Genomic DNA, 18,006 nt, shown 5'->3' with positions numbered 1-18,006 from the left:
GTGTTTAGCTACCTTACAGCAGTTAATCACAAAGCAGGAACTGAAGCCTGCACTCCTCTGCCGTTCTGCTGTGGAGCGGCAACTCTCAGCAAGGTGGCTCTCCTGACTCTGGAGCCTAAGAGTGGAAGGACCCCTTAGTGTCATCACACCAGGCCCAATACCATCAAAATCATGAACAGAAACCACTCACTATTTTATTACTAGCAAAAAGCTTTAAGAAACTTTCAAATGGGGCACAAACTAAACATAAAACATTATGTACACTTTTTTTTAATCAATTGTGAAATGTATATTTTATAATGTCCAATGTTGTAGCTGGGAAATTATCTACATAAAGAATAAAAAAAATGAAAATGTAAAAAATACTGACTACTTTCAGAGTCTTCTGGTTTTTGTCCAATAAAACTTAAATTTATTTTACCATATGTGATGAAGAAATAAAAATCTCCAATTACTTTTGTAGATTATCTGTTTCACTTTCTCGAGTACGGTGGTCAAGACAGTTTACTTGTGATATGTAAAGGCAGTAAAATGTGTTTTTACTTGGTTTCAGATTGTTACTCGGCTCCCCAAAAGAAGCCTTTAAAACAATGGTTTATTAGCATCACAATTTTATTGGTACATTACATAAATAAAAACAGCCAGCCCCTACTTATCATATAATTAAAGACTGATAAACTAGCAGAGATGTGTACAGAATTTACAGACTGTTCAAATATCTCATTGAAACCAATGCTGAAATTCTTTCTTAAAAGACAAAAAAAAAAAAATTTACTGACATTGTAACATCCTATGTATATCCACTAGGTGGTCATATTTAGATACACACCATGTTCTCCCTCTTCCAAATGAAAGATGCTACAATCAGAATTCCTAATTCTGCACATATCCCTAATAGTAAAAGGGCTTTGGCATCTTGTGTATAATACAACAGGGTGGTACTTCCTTGGCAACAAAATGTCACTGCTGACTGGAATATTGACTTTCAATAAACTACAGGACGCCATGCCCTTCAGAGAATTAATTGCTTAGTGTTACTACCCTGAGTGCCACATCTAAACGTTGGATTTTTACTTTCACGTAAAACTGCATTTGTATTTTGGGTTAATAAATGTTACATTCACTGGCGAGTCCTATAGCTTCACTAAATTTCTGCACACACACAAAAACACCTGTACTTAGTTGTTTCCTATAAAATGTGCTCCAGGCCTTCTGCAGAGAGCTAAATGAATCTCCAGTGAAAGATAATGCAGTGTTATGAAATGCTATTAAGGCAGTTTCCTGAAATTAAACTCCAATGCTCAAATAGACCCCATGACAGAGTAACAAGTGCAAGAGCTACTGTGAGAATAACTGAAAAAAGTAGGAAGAGTTCAGAAGATTCAGCTTGTCTAAAGTCCAACCTGTCCACAGTTATTGGTCCATAGTATCTTCATTTTTAGTATTTTTGTAATTTAAAGGATCTTCCTCTCCATTTTCAGCTTGCTCCCCGACCCCCCACCCACCCATTCTTTCCAAAGGGTTGATGTTTTTCTCTCCCCAGCCTCTCAGCGTTAACAGTATTACTCTCTCTCTCCCCATCATCCACCGGTCCATCTGCCAGCAAACGTTTACTCTTCAACAGCTGCATCCACCTTCGGCAGCTTGTGGTTTATCATTTCTGTCCAACTTGATTTGGTCAGGAAAATCATATGAATCCACTTCTGATTCCTATTAAAAAAAGGTTAAAATCAGGATAGAATATAAGTGATAAATGCAACATTTTGAGAATGACTGAATAAACAGATCTTTAAATCATAAAAGTGATTGGCAATTTACTATAATCAAGCATCTTAAAGCTCCATAAAAACTGACTGATAAGGGATTGGTTGTCTTTTATATTGGCAAATATCACCGAGCTAAAAAATCGAATGCGGACTAGCAGAAAGACAAAAAAGACAAAAAGTAGTACTAAATTAAGGCAAAAGTATTCTGAAGGTTTTATATCTTACCTGTTTGAGAGCATTGCGGGCAATAGTCTGGAAAGCCTGCTCAACATTAATTGCCTCCTTGGCACTGGTTTCAAAATATGGTATGTTATTCTTGCTCTGGCACCAACCCTGTGCCCTCTTGGTAGTCACCTATAAGAAAATAAGCTCTAATTTATCAGCTGCCCTTTCTGTTCATTTTAAAAGATACCAGCTACACAGTCATGTTTCATTCTCATCAGAAGAATCCTGTCTAAACCATTTTATTTAGAAGACTGATCTTACTTCACAGGCATTGTAATCAAGCCAAGCAATGTGCACAGTTAGTTTAAAAATACATACACACATATACACACACAGATGCTACTTTTACATAATAGCACATCAAAAATAACTCAAAACCTGTGAATGCTGTGAGGCAAAACTGAAATGTGTGTATATCTGGACTCATAGGGCTGATTAAAAATGGAGATAGGAAAGCAACATATACTCATCCTGCCTTACCTGTCTGTTTTCTAAATCAATCTTGTTTCCAAGCACAACAAATGGAAAGTTTTCTGGATCGCGGGGACTGGCTTGGATAAGGAACTCATCTCTCCAGCTGTCCAGTGTTTTGAATGTATTAGGAGTAGTCACATCGAAGACTAATACACAACAATCAGCTCCACGATAAAATGCTACTCCAAGAGACTGAAACCGCTCCTGTCCAGCAGTATCCCAAATCTTTGACGGTTGGAGAAGGGAGGAAGAGAGTTGATTTGATTAGACACAGCATCATAAATAATGCAGATATATATATAATATTTACTACAGATATATTAAGATGACATGACCAAGAACCACACCTATGAAGTCTAATAAATTTGCCAAACGTTAGGTGAAATTTCACTGTATTTAAAGATTAACAAAAATGTGTTTCTTCTGAGAGCTGTAAAATTCTATACTCTATACACTTGAATATACAGTGGTGTGAAAAACTATTTGCCCCCTTCCTGATTTCTTGTTCTTTTGCATGTTTGTCACACAAAATGTTTCTGATCATCAAACACATTTAACCATTAGTCAAATATAACACAAGTAAACACAAAATGCAGTTTTTAAATGATGGTTTTATTATTTAGGGAGAAAAAATCCAAACCTACATGGCCCTGTGTGAAAAAGTAATTGCCCCTGAACCTAATAACTGGTTGGGCCACTCTTAGCAGCAATAACTGCAATCAAGCGTTTGTGATAACTTGCAATGAGTCTTTTACAGCGCTCTGGAGGAATTTTGGCCCACTCATCTTTTCAGAATTGTTGGAATTCAGCTTTATTTGAGGGTTTTCTAGCATGAACCGCCTTTTTAAGGTCATGCCATAGCATCTCAATTGGATTCAGGTCAGGACTTTGACTAGGCCACTCCAAAGTCTTCATTTTGTTTTTCTTCAGCCATTCAGAGGTGGATTTGCTGGTGTGTTTTGGGTCATTGCCCTGTTGCAGCACCCAAGATCGCTTCAGCTTGAGTTGACGAACAGATGGCCGGACATTCTTCTTCAGGATTTTTTGGTAGACAGTAGAATTCATGGTTCCATCTATCACAGCAAGCCTTCCAGGTCCTGATGCAGCAAAACAACCCCAGACCATCACACTACCACCACCATAGTTTACTGTTGGTATGATGTTCTTTTTCTGAAATGCTGTGTTCCTTTTACGCCAGATGTAACAGGACATTTGTCTTCCAAAAAGTTCAATTTTTGTCTCATCAGTCCAAAAGGTATTTTCCCAAAAGTCTTGGCAATCATTGAGATGTTTCTTAGCAAAATTGAGACGAGCCCTAATGTTCTTTTTGCTTAACAGTGGTTTGCGTCTTGGAAATCTGCCATGCAGGCCGTTTTTGCCCAGTCTCTTTCTTATGGTGGAGTCGTGAACACTGACCTTAATTGAGGCAAGTGAGGCCTGCAGTTCTTTAGACGTTGTCCTGGGGTCTTTTGTGACCTCTCGGATGAGTCGTCTCTGCGCTCTTGGGGGAAATTTTGGTCGGCCGGCCAGTCCTGGGAAGGTTCACCACCGTTTCATGTTTTTGCCATTTGTGGATAATGGCTCTCACTGTGGTTCGCTGGAGTCCCAAAGCTTTAGAAATGGCTTTATAACCTTTACCAGACTGATAGATCTCAATTACTTCTGTTCTCATTTGTTCCCGAATTTCTTTGGATCTTGGCATGATGTCTAGCTTTTGAGGTGCTTTTGGTCTACTTCTCTGTGTCAGGCAGCTCCTATTTAAGTGATTTCTTGATTGAAACAGGAGTGGCAGTAATCAGGCCTGGGGGTGGCTACGGAAATTGAACTCAGGTGTGATACACCACAGTTAGGTTATTTTTTAACCAGGGGGCAATTACTTTTTCACACAGGGCCATGTAGGTTTGGATTTTTCTCCCTAAATAATAAAAACCATAATTTAAAAACTGTATTTTGTGTTTACTTGTGTTATATTTGACTAATGGTTAAATGTGTTTGATGATCAGAAACATTTTGTGTGACAAACATGCAAAAGAATAAGAAATCAGGAAGGGGGCAAATAGTTTTTCACACCACTGTAAATCACCTAGCGAAATATTCAAACTGTAAAATACCTAAAATTCTTGAATAAAAACATAAAATTAAGAGTTAAGATTTTACATGAAGTTTCCTAAACGGTGTATTTTTTAACAGAAGGATTTGACTAAAAATGAAACTTGAAACTGTAAACACATTTGTAGTTTTCACATCAATGATCACTCTGAATATCACTTTTTTCAGTATGGCAAATTAAAAATAGCACATTTAACCCGATTATCAAATTCAGAAAACCAGTGTGTCTTTTAGTTGTATTTCTTGTAGACACATTCTTGATTTCACATATTCTGGTAGGCAGGCAAATGGGCTTGCTAATGTGCCAGTCAAGATTTAGTGAAAAACATTTATCTGACACCATTTGTTCATATCCATAAAAATGCATAAGTTCTGATAAAAAAACAATACTATATTTTTAAATAATCCATTAACTGAAAACAAAAATTAGAAACACACCACCAATTCACTACACATGTGGAAGAGAAGGCCATCAATGCTCATTTCCATGCTAGCAATAGGTTAGGGTAACATATTCAAACAAATTAACACTGAAAGAATGAACACATTAATTAGCAATAATAACAGACTAGCCGAAGCCCGCTGTAGCATACGGCGGTGTAAGAATAGGAACGGTGAGAAAGGAATTCAGAAATCAAGAAGAAATAAATACTTCTTGAAAGACGTAGGTGTGAAATGTCTCCGTAAGGGAATAAAAGTGGGTAAACTATAGGATTGCAATTCATATTGAGCGTGGAAATCTGTCTACAGGAGTTACCTATGGGACAGATGCAAATGTCCCTTTCGGCAGGCGGTTCACCATCTTCTCCAACGAAAATCGCTGCAACATTGGTGTGACATGTCGGGGCATTGTAGCGTCGTAAATTCTACCTAGGGTTTTCCACGAAAAGCTTTCATACAGCTGCTGTTGGACTGGACTGAGCGATTTAAGCGTACTGCAGATGCTTGGCGAGAAATGCTGTGTCGGCCGCATGTGGGCAGGACTGGCTTCCTTGAGGGTGGATGTGGGAGGAGGGTTAGAGTTGGTGGGCGGGGCTCTGTCGTGCGTATCCCATGATGCGGTAGGAGGGTTAGAGTTGGTGGGCGGGGCTCTGTCGTGCGTATCCCATGATGCAGTAGGAGGGTTAGAGTTGGCGGGCGGGGCTCTGTCGAGCGTATCCCATGGTCTTAGAGTTTGCGGGCGGGACTCTGAGTTGGCGGGCGTGGCTCTGTCTTACTTGTGCTCACTGTCGTACGTGCCCTTAGTGAATTATAGATGCTGCTAATTAACTATTTCCCTTTATTTTAATTAACTTTTCTTGAGACTGAAAACTGAATTGATTGTTTTTTCCTTAAACGGCACCTAAACATACATTTTGACATGAAGTGAGCCAACAGATGACCAACCAAGTCGGGGCCTCTAACTCCAACCAACTTCACTTCATTCAGTTTCTTAATTTGAAGCCAATTCTCATTGCTAATTAAACCTGTTAATTCCATGGCGCTCATTCTGCAAAGGCAGACATTTCCAAAACTGGCGATTTTCTTTTTTTAAGAGCGCTGTCAAAATGTTTTGTGGACCCGAGTAGAACATTACTGAGGCCTTCACCTTTCTTTATTTTCAGTTATTGTGTGATGGATGCAAGTTGTTGCTTATGTGTTGGTGGATTTTGTGTCTTAAAATTGTTTGGTTGCTAATTAAGGAAAAAAGAAATAATTAAGGGGCCTGAGTCTTATGTTGTGCATCAATTAAAATTAAGGCAAAGAGTTAATCCTCAAGTAACATAATTAAATGTGTTTAGTTTGTTTAATAAATGAATGAATGGATTTCAATGATTATTAAATATTATAGACTAGCTCAATATGAACCTTTAACTATTTTAGTCTTAGCTATATCGGTCACATAACATTTAGCATCCTTAGTATTATTTTTGTGCATAGTATGACTATTGCTGTATAACTAAGATCTACAATACCTTTGTATAAGGTATATGATGGTCAACGGTCTGAAGCAATAATATGGAGTTAAGATTACTGACAAGTCACAACATTTACGTGCAATAGCATAAGTGGTACATTTTGCAAGCATGTAACAAATATGTATAAGCCATAAAGTTTGCAAGCACATGCTTTCAAAGCATGTGTGTGCAATATATATTTTAAATGGTGCTTGGCTGCATGACATTTGGCAGTGCTTTTGCAAAAACAGACAAATGTAGGATTTTGTTCTGCTAACTAATGGGTCACTGCTATCTAGCTAACCATAAAGCACATCTCCATAAAATAAATGTAGTTAATTTTAATGAGTCACTTGATAAAATGGTAAGCCATAAGTATTTAACCTTTTTTTTTTATATTCAAAATTGAAAAAGCTGACACTGCCCTTTTTGAAATCAGTTTTAGACTCTAAAGTCAGATAAGCCCTAATATCTGAACTGCCTCACGAGTGCCAGTGCTATGCTCATGGAAATTGCCTAAAATGTAAAATAGTATAAATTATAAATTGTTTTACAGGTGATTCTTGCTACAAACTACAATCAACTGAGGAATCCAAGCTGCATAAATTGTCGTAAGAAGGCTCTAAAATGAGAATTTTCTCCAAATTATTTAAATCACCACAATGAAAAGTTCTAAAATGCCAGTCCCTAGCTGCTATTACACCATTAAGACTGACAACTAAAATTACCAAAAGCTGCATATTAGGGGTGGAGTGGTGGCTCCGAGGCTCGGAAAGTTTCTGGTTCAAATCCCATAAAACTGTAGAAATGACTCTACTCCGTTGGGCCCTTGCTCCGACCTGGGTATGATGTTAATCTGCATCCAGCCCTGCAAGTAGGCCCTCAAACCTTCAGGGAAAAAACCTGGTGTTGGTGGCAGAACTGGCACTCCAGCCACCATAAAAGCCTCACACTGTGTCATTCCATCTCAACTAATGTGGTGCTGAGGTGTCACCCATCACATTGCAGTATTTGTGTCATAATTTGGGATCTAGTGGTGGTTTGTCATGTGGCAGGTGTGGAAACATGCTGTGTCAGTTTGTTTTTTTTTAGATTTACACTGTTTAAGTACTTTCCACTTTTTCAAAACATGCTCTTGTATATTACAAGGGATGTGTTGGTGAAGTCCCAGGAAGCAAATAAAAAAACAATGAAAAACAAAAATCAACAAGAATAAAAATGCTGAGGTCTTCTTGCCCACAAGCATTTCCTAAGCATATGAAAGTAATACTATGTAGTATTACAATTCACAGGCAAAGGCACAAGTTTTTAATGATTAGCATATGGATTATAATTTACACAAAAAAATAAATCTTAATTTATGAGTTAAATTAATAGAAAGGAGTTTGATAGGAAATTTCTACATTATTACATTTTAAAAACTATTTCTTCTTCTACTACTACTACTACTACTACTAAATGTGTGTGCCACCTAGCCAGTTTTACTAATAGGCTTTTCCCTTTAGTTTATTAGAAGGGGTAAAAGTAAACTTTTAACAGTTAAGATGCAAGACAGGGGTTAGTCCTGGGTGGAATACCAGTCTATCACTAGGCAAAACCATCTACAGCAGGCAAACTATGAGGCTTCAATTACACTAACATGTAAAGAGAGTAGAGTGGTTGCAGAGAACACATTTCAGCTCAGACAGAAAATGTACCAAGGCCATAATTACAGTGACAAAGTTAGAAAAGAGTGTCTAGAGTTCCTGATGAGGCCAAATTAACAATTCTATTCCATTAGTCTAGGTGCCCTTTTAAAATTGTCCAATATTATTCAAAATGTGTTTTATAACATTTTCCATAAATACTAAAATTACAAAAGGAAAAGCACACAGTAAGTTCTACCAACTACAAATTTACTTGCAAAACAAAGAAAAAAAAATTACATTTATGAACAACTATGATATGGTATTACTTCAATTTTTAAGTCATCATTTTACATTGACTCATTAAGAAACCTTTCTCATAGGCTGGTGCTTTGTTGACAAATATTTACTGTTACCTGCATTGTTACAAGCCTATCATCGACCATTACTTCTTTAGTCAGAAAGTCTGCTCCAATGGTGGCTTTGTACTGGTTGCTGAACTTCTTATTTACATACTGGTTCATTAGGGACGTTTTTCCTACACTGCCATGGAGACACAAACAAGCATTATTAATAAAATAAAGACGAAGCCTTCTATTGCTTTTGGAGAAAAGAAATGCAAAAAGTTTCTATGCAAAAGCTTTTTTCTTATTTTTAATATTTCTCTAAAGAAAATGAGAACACCACACATTTAACATATAGGTGAAAAGATTCTGCAATTTAAATGATAAAGAACTATGTGTATGTATCCCATAAGACTGAATTTAGAGTTTCCAGTTCAGTGCCTGTGCTTCAGAATGGAACTGAAAATAAATCCTCAATTAAATTAGCAAAGAAAGCAAGCAGACAAACTACAGTAAAGATTTCCTTAAACCAGTAAAACCAGAAAAATCATCCAAAACAATAAAATTTTGTTGTTGAACTTTCCAATAATCAATATTTTTTACAATATCACTCTACTTAAAAGGTTATCCACACGTTTTAAGATGAAAAAACAAATTTAGTTATGCCCCCTCATATGAAGAGCAAATATTTGAGAAAATTAAAATTACAGTGATTCAATGAGAATGAAGAGAAACTTTAAATTATAATGCCTTAATACCTATCCACGAAAGGCTACATTAAGTGTTTATTGTAGCTAGTGTGTTAATCAGAAGATAATTAATGCTTCATAAAAACTTTAAAGTAATTCAAGTTCTTGAACACTAGCTTCTAGATTGACAGGCTACCTTTGCTTTTAAAAATATTATGCAAACCTAAGTACTTTAAATTGCAGAACTTACTTTCTGATCAAACAGTTTTAAAACAAGACAGTTCAATACCAATTAACCAATGTGAATCATGCAAAATTAAGATGTATCAAAACACGATACCAACAGATCAAAGCTTTTTTTTTTTATAAACTGTGACTGAATGTACAGTCATGTTGTTTAAAAAAAAAAAAAAAAAAAAGTTGGAGTGTATGTACAAGACTTAAAAAATCATCAATTTGGATTTAAAAATAAAAACCCACAACATTAACTTGGTCCTGCTTAAAACAATATATGACTTGACCAAAGATGTCACATATCTCACATGTAAAATACCTGACTCAAAAAGAACCCAACCACTTCAACTAGCAAAGGATTTTTAAAAAAAAAAAAAAGGTGTTATTCAGCTGAATTAAATGGTATATCCCCAGAAGCTATTCAAGCTTCAGGTGCTAACATTATTCTTTATAACATGGAGATAACTTTTCCTTATTGATGTAATAATGCACTATGCACTTAAGGTCTTAAAATTCTTGGATGTGAACAACAGAAATTTTGTGTAAATTTATATTTGTTTTATTTATGAAAAAAAAACCAGGGAATATCAGCCAGCCTCCTAGGTAGCTGGTGCATGATACAGTACAGATCACATGGGTTTCCACCAAGTCCCTTCCACATAAAATACTACCTACAGTCTTTAACACCCATGCCTGCTCAAAGTAAATTGCATGTTGTTTTGAATTACAACAAAATATTGATGACCCTGAAAAAAATTCTATTTAACTGAGTGGACCAACTAATTGCATCATTAACACACACTTTCTTTACGTTTTATACCTAAATTAAGTCAGAATTCACATCTTTGTTCTCTTCAGCATACATACTACATGATGCATTTTCTGAATAAAATATTTAGTTTTGACGCATGTAATATTTTGTTTATTGTTAGAGGCAATAGCAGATAAAAGGCTGAGCTATCACAGGAAATGTAGTTTAATAACATAAACAAAGAATAAAAACAAGTCATATTATAAGCAAGAATCAGTATCTGACTACTAAAATGATTACAGCGAAAAGCTGAATCAACTGCACAGATTTATCAAAAACACCCCATGGCCTGCAGTAACTAGAGTATATCTGCTGAAACATTTAATACTTGAAATGTTTCAAAAGAGGAATACCAAATGCATCAACAATAAAATTGTTATAAAACCTGCCCTGCACTATCACATTTTATTATAAAAAAGGAAGTATTTGGTTTCAAGATGCCCGAAGTAGGTACAAACATGAAAACAACAGTTAAAATATATAATGCCAAGAAAAGAATTACACTGGAAATGTTATTTTCTCTTAGTTATCCAATTTGAAATGTGCCAGTTGTCATAGCCAAGTTCAACTCACCCTGAATCACCAAGAATGATTACTTTTAAAAGCACCTTCTTTCGTGAGGCCATGCCTTAACTCTGAAAAATAGATAAAATGCATAAATAATGAGATTATGTACTATGGAAAGATAGGACAAATGGGGAAAAAAAATCTAATTCTTACATGTTTTACTTTAAAAACTAACTACTGCATCACATTTTCATCAACTATGTAATATGAACAGAAATGTCATCCATCCAACAAACACATAATCTGCTTAGTCTGACTTATGCATTGTGAAAACCATAACCAATCCATACCGGACCAGGTGGAAGACAAGAATGAACCCCGAAAAAAGCAACAGTCCAGTGAAGGGTGCATTACACATTTAGGGAGGAGCAATAATAGTTGCCAGTTTACTCAACATGAATAGGTTAATTGCCATCTGTGCATTAGCATATGGGATGAAAACTAGAGGATCTAGAGAAAACAGCGGCAGACACTGGGTGAAGGCACAGACAATGAATGACATCTGCTGTGGTGTAGCAACTGCTACACAACAGCATTATTAAAACTGCTGTTTTACAGAACAAATTGTATATTTTTGAAATGAGTTACTTTTCCACAATTGTGGAATCCTTTTTTTTTTTAAAAAGTGAAACATTTAATAGTTGTATTAAAAAGAGGCTTATAACCAAGAACATCTGGGCATGTGAATCCGACACCTTATAGCTTAACATGTGCACTTCAGAACAGAGAATATTTCTATGTATTTATTCACACCATGTAACAACATATTGTACATACAGAATACCTGAAGGGTTTCCATAAAGATATTATTTTTATTACTAGTTACTGGAAAAAGTCAAAATGAATTCATCTCTGTACTGCTCAACTACCTTTAATCCTTTGCCCCCACCATACTACTAAGTCAAGGACGTACCGGAAGCTAGCTCAAGATAAAAACATATATTGACAGTGGTTCCTAAAATACTGCTACACTTAAAGTATTGTAAATGTGTATTTATTTTCTATGTATTGAAATAAATTGTCTTGTATATCACAGATACAACTTTAAAACTGACCACTTTATTTTTATGGTATAAAATAATTTGGTGGTATGGAGGTACTATAATAGACAGAGGACAAGAGTAATGTGTGGACTAAAGTGACAGAGTCTACACCTTGCAAAGACTGTAGTGCTGCTGTAAAGATTCAATAGAACAAAATGACACCAACTTATACTGTTTACAATTAGTTACTTGAAAACACTATCATTTCAATAAACAATTTCAGTTTTTTATGTTGCTAACATCTTTAGTCCAACATGAACCTCTATTTAAAAATATAAAGATTACTAAAACATTTGATTAATGTAACACATTAATGTAGAACAAATCATTTATGTAAATTTAAAGGCAAAAACAGTTTGCTTAAATAAAAGACAGACTTGGCTCTCGTTTTCTGCTTTAATTTACTTTGTGCTATCTTAATCCTTTAAAAAAACTGTAACCAAAAGTATAGAAATACAAATACATCAAACATAGAACTGTTAAAGCAAAATAAATATTGTGGCACAAGCAATTACCAGAACATGAACCTTTATTTTTATTTGCTGGGAGGAAAATGCCTACTCTGGAATCAACAAGGGCGAGGCAACATCCAATCCTGGAAGGGATGTCAGTTTATGAATAGGTACACTAACTCTCTCTCTATTAGACGATTTATAGTTGACAGTCAACCCAAGAGTACAAATCACAGTTAAAAAAAAAATGAGAGCTTGACTGCAGTATTAATAATTACTAACATTATTCATAATATCGTCTGTGTGTGACATCTCTATCTCTCAGAAAATTTACGTTAAGATTTATTGGAAAGAAGAAGATACTACCACTGCGTACAGTGTTAAAAAAAAAGACAACGTAGGTTGTGTGGTTATCACCAGGCTTTTCATCAGCCACAAACAACTTGACAGAAATGTAGTACAGTATTTTCAAGTTTCGGTAACTAGCAGAGAGTTACATTGGGTTCCGTATTCATTTTCTTCCCAACTGCCTAAATCCTGCGAACAATCCCGCAATACACTTTAGAGGAAAACATTTTTTTCTTTATGAGGAGTTTGTTGCAACCGGCTCCGTGCATCTGTTCGTATGCTGCCACCCTTGCGCAAACGGTGAATCTGACTGCTGGTAGTAAAAATTAACAAATCAGAATGCAGATCTGCGCAGAACACCGAAGTGCAAGATTAGGGCGAACACTTGCCCAATCTAACCAGCAATTTAACAACTCCGATACCATCCCAGTCGGTATATGTGTACTGCAGAAGTCAAGTTATTCACACAAGTAACATCATTCTGCGTTTAAACGGCAATTCATCTTCTCCTACTAGCAAAACTGCAATTCATCTTCTCCTGTTAGCAGTAGTGCCAATAATTAAAAACAAAACTGTAAATGTCACTGAAGGAAAAAGTCACAGGATAACTGATTTTTGGTCTGCTTTATCACTATTTTCTCTTGACCGAGAATATTATAAGCCTGCGTGATACGTAATTTAATTCCACAATTGTACAATTGTGTACTTTTCTCGTACAAAATCAATTTGCTAAAAATCATACCATATCGCCTATAACAAAACATAAATAGAAATCATTACATTAATTAAATCTTCCTTCCGAACTGAAACTGAAGTGAAACCGGGGTGTAGCTTTTTATTTGCGCTTACCTGTTAAATGCTAGTCTGGAGTCGCGAACAGGTTTTTTTCGACTGGAGAAAGAAAATACTCAAGTTGTCTTCAGTCGTAAATGCCAGCTATGTCTTCTTTTTTATCTTTTCTAATACTAACAAAAGCAGTCCAACCCAGTTCACGGTACATCCGCTGTTGTTGTTTCTTCTCGGTGTCAGACCCAATATGGCGGCCGCCTGTCACGCGGACATGACGCGCTGGTGAAACACACCTGCCACGCCCTCTTACGTTCTCCGGAAGGGAAGTGTGGGCAGTGGAGAGAAACGCGCCGCCCCATAATTTCAAGTATAGCGACTTTCTTTTAAGGTCGTCCTCGTGGAACAAGGTATTTATATTGTTTGTCATTTGTTAAGTAGAGCCGCCTGGAAGAATTTAGGAAATGAAAATAACTCCATTGTGTGAATCCGATATTAAACTTTAATATAATCCATCCAATGAAAAGTTGCAGATTTTAAGGGGCATTAAACTTACTGCACAGTCTATACAGTACACAATAATCAAGTCAATATAATTAAAACTTAAAATAACCATTCATTCACCCATTAAGTTTCTAACCTGTTAATTCGATTTTACAACATTTATTTATATAGCAAGTTTTCATACAAATTATGTAGCTCCAAGTGCTTTACAAAATAAAGAAAAAGTAAAATGTAAAAATAAGATTAGGCAATACTAAGTAAGAAAGAATAAAGCAAGGTCCGATGGTCAGGAGGACAGAAAAAAAAACAGAAAACTGGAGAAAAAAAACCAAAATCTGCAGGGGTTCCATGGCCATGAGACCGTCCAGCCCCCACTAAGCATTCTGCCTAACATAAATGATATAAAGCAGTCCTCATGGTTTTCAGGCTTCACGTGGAAGAATTAGATGATGATTGTTATGTGAACATCTGGCCTTCAATCCATCAAAATAGAGACAGTATGGTGCCTTGATAAGGTGGTGAAAACCAGAAATAGAGCAGCAGAGAAAGTAGGGGTTAGTATGGATAGCAGAGCCATGATAAAAATAATTAAATGCATATACAGAATATCAGGATTGCACTAAAATGAAGCCATAAGAAAGCCATATTAAAATAATGGGGTTTTAGCAGTTTTTTAAAATGCTCTACTGTATTAGCCTGGAGAATTTCTATTGGTAAGCTATTCCAGATTTTTGGTGCATAACAGCAGAAGGCTGCCTCACCACGTCTTTATAAGTTTAGCTCTTGGAATTATAACCAGATACTCATTTGAAGATCTATGGTTAGGATTTGGAGTGTAAGGTGAGAGACATTCCGAGATATAGGATGGAGTGAGATTATTTAAAGCAGCGTTTCTCAACCTTTAAGTATTTGGGACCCGAGTTTTCATAATAGTTTTAATCGGCCCCCAACATTTTTTTGAAAGGAGCCCACTAATACCAATTTGTTCTTTTTTAATTAATGATATATAATAGATGCATATTTTATTATACCTAATTAACTTTTATCGACATCTAACTCTATATTTATTTTTCTAGTATCAGAATATAGTTTAAGTTAATTTGTTTTGGTTTCAATAGATGTATTTTTCATATTTTTGATTCTTGTTTTCTTTTTTCACATTTTCGCGCCCCCCTTTTTGTTACTTCAAAAAATACATTTGGAAGTGCAGTTTCTGGGAGATTATGGATCATTTACGAGGGTTAGAGGGGAAGACATCAGAAATACAGAAAACCATATTTTTTGTCACTCCTAACATTTACCTGTCCTCAAACACGTTTTTTTTTTCTTTTTGAGTACTTTTTTTTTAAATGTCCTAGAGTTTTTGTTTCCCTTTTCTCCTTTGTCATGAAGTGATTGAATTTGGCATATAATACAGTTTATTACTTCATCACACACACCACATTTCCTTAAGTCCTTAAAATTATTTATCCATGTACCTTATGGATTTACTTCAGTCAGCCACCACCATAACGTGACCTGCCTAATATTGTTTAGGTCCCCCTTGTGCCACCAAACAGCTCCCACCCATCCAGGCGTGGAAGGTGTCTTGTGATATCTGGCACCAACATGTTAGCAGCAGATCCTTTAGGTCCTGTAAGTTGTATGGTGGAGGCTCCATGGATCATACTTGTTTTTCAAGCACATCCCACAGATGCTCAATTAGATTGAGTTGTGAGGAATCTGGAGGCCAAGCCAACACCTTGAAATCTTCAGTGTGTTCCTCAAACCATTCCTGAACAAAATTTTCAGTGTAGCAGGACCCATTATCCTGCTGTAAAAGACCACTGCCATCAGGAAATACCATTGACATGAAAGGGTGAATATGGTCTGCAACAATCTTTATGTATGTGATACATGTCAAAATAACATCCATATGAATGCCAGGACCCAAGGTTTCCCAGCAGAACATTGCAAACAGCATCACACTGCCTCCACTGGCTTGACTTGTTCCCATAGTGCATTCTGCTGTCATCACTTCCCCAGATAAACTGTGCACAAGTACCTGGCCATCCATATGATCTGAAAGAAAATGTGATTTATCAGACCAAGCCACCTTTTTCCTTGTTCTATAGTTCAGTCCTGATGTTCACATGTCCATTGTAGGGTCCTTTAGGTAGTGGACACGGCTCAGCATGGGCACTCTGACCCGTCTGCAGCTATGCAGCAATCTGTGATGCACTGTTTGTTCTGACACCTTTCTTTTTTGGAAAGCATCAACTTTTTGAGCAATTAGTGCCAGAGCAGCTCTTCTGTGGGTTTAGGCCAGACAGGGCTAGCCTTTGCTCCCAAAGCACATTAATCAGCCTTGGGTACCCATGACCCTGACACAAGGTACTAACTACTGCATACTGGGAACACCCCATAAGATCTGCTATTTTGGAAGAGCTTTGACCCAATTGTCTAGCCATCCTAATCCTGCCTTTGTTAAAGTCTCTCAGATCCTTATGCTTACCCATTTTTCCTGCTTCAGTCAACATTTAAGCATTTCTTCCTCATTCAGTCACCATTCTACAAACATTAGACGTTTGAACATATATGCCACAAAAACAGCACCACTATATTAGATTTCCTCAAAAACAATGTACTCATAATTTATAAAGAAAATCAATCACTTTGGACAAGCTTATAAATATTACATATTTACTGTATAAAGTGTGCCATATTATCATTTGCTGCAATTGCATATAATGTTGCTATGCTGTCTATTTAATGTTACTGTTGTAATATAAAGACACTAGCCAACCCTCGGCATAACATACGCCACATCATTATCAACGTGAACAGTCAACGTGGCTCACAGCTGCATGTGGACAGTAGCACAGACGAAAGCGACTGAGGCTGTGTTTGGTGGCGTGTTGGGGGCAGGCACATGAGCAAGCAGTGTGCATGCCTCGAGAGCAAGAGTGGACGCGGGAGGAGGGTGAGAGTTGGTGGGTGGGGCTCTGTCGTGCGTACCCCATGGTCGAGCGACTTGGTCGATTATATATACAATGGAACCTCGGTTCATGACCATAATGCGTTCCAAAACTCTGGTCATAAACCGATTTTGTCTTGAACCGAAGTAATTTCCCCCATAGGATTGTATGTAAATACAATTAATCCGTTCCAGACCATACGAACTGTATGTAAATATATATTTTTTAAGTTTTTACGCACAAATATAGTTAATTATACCATAGAATGCACAGCATAACAGTAAACTAAATGTAAAAACATTGAATAACACTGAGAAAACCTTGAACAACAGAGAAAACTAACACTGCAAGAGTTTGCACTATAGCGATATGAACCGCTCGCTAAAAACACTTTTTTTAATGAGTTTTAAGCACAGGGAAAAAAATGAACATTTGAAAAATCCATAATTTATTAAACAACCAAGAAAAGTAACATTGCAACAATGGACGCGCACGCCTGTGTGTGTGTGTCTCTCTCTCGCGCGCCTGCATGTGTCTCTGTGTCTCTCTCTCTCTCTCTCTCTCTCATGCGCCTACGTGTGTGTCTCTCTCGCCGCGCCTGTGTGTGTGTCTCTCTCTCGCGCGCCTGTGTGTGTCTCTCTCTCGCCGCCTGTGTGTGTGTGTGTCTCTCTCTCTCTCTCTCTCTCGCGCGCCTGTGTGTGTGTCTCTCTCCCCGCGCCTGTGTGTGTGTGTCTGTCTCTCTCGCGCCTGTGTGTGTGTGTCTCGCGCGTGTGTGTGTGTGTGTGTGTGTGTGTGTCTCTGTCTCGCGCGCCAGTGTGTGTGTCTCTCTCGTGAGCCTGTGTATGTCTCTCTCATGTGGACTGTAGCACAGAAGAAAGCGACTTAGGCTGTGTTTGGTGAGTTGTTGCGTGTGGGCACATGAGCAGGCAGTGCACACATGCCTCGAGAGCAACAGTGGACGCAGGAGGAGGGTTACAGTTGGTGGGCGGGGCTCAGCTGTGCTTATCCCATGACGCAGGAGGTGGGTTAGAGTTGGCAGGCGGGGCTCTGTCGAGCGTATCCCATGGTCTTAGAGTTGGCGGACGGGGCTCTGTGAGTTGATGGGTGTGGCACTCTATCTTGCTTGCGCTCGCTG

The 18,006-nt window shown here is 37.2% G+C and overlaps 1 protein-coding gene across 2 annotated transcripts; it reads right to left on the bottom strand.

Moving 5' to 3' along the window:
• Positions 1-547: 547 nt before the first annotated feature.
• Positions 548-13,677, bottom strand: zgc:100918 (uncharacterized protein LOC449549 homolog). Of its 2 annotated transcripts, XM_039774555.1 has the most exons (6): positions 13,474-13,677; positions 10,788-10,849; positions 8,553-8,679; positions 2,472-2,690; positions 1,992-2,120; positions 548-1,710 (listed from the first exon to the last, which is right to left on the bottom strand). In XM_039774555.1, exons 2-6 carry the CDS (start codon positions 10,838-10,840, stop codon positions 1,618-1,620), a joined length of 621 nt encoding a protein of 206 aa, XP_039630489.1. In that variant the 5' UTR covers positions 10,841-10,849; positions 13,474-13,677; the 3' UTR covers positions 548-1,617. The 2 variants fall into 2 exon arrangements, with proteins under 2 accessions (XP_039630489.1, XP_039630491.1); XM_039774557.1 differs by lacking the exon at positions 13,474-13,677 and having other exon boundaries at positions 8,553-8,674.
• Between the last annotated feature and the right edge of the window lie 4,329 nt (positions 13,678-18,006).

The sequence above is a fragment of the Polypterus senegalus genome, chromosome 13 (assembly GCF_016835505.1).
Source record: "Polypterus senegalus isolate Bchr_013 chromosome 13, ASM1683550v1, whole genome shotgun sequence".
Taxonomy (NCBI): Eukaryota; Metazoa; Chordata; class Cladistia; order Polypteriformes; family Polypteridae; genus Polypterus; species Polypterus senegalus.
The sequence above is the reverse complement of the archived record's forward strand: the minus strand, read 5'-3'. Positions and strand labels throughout refer to the sequence as shown.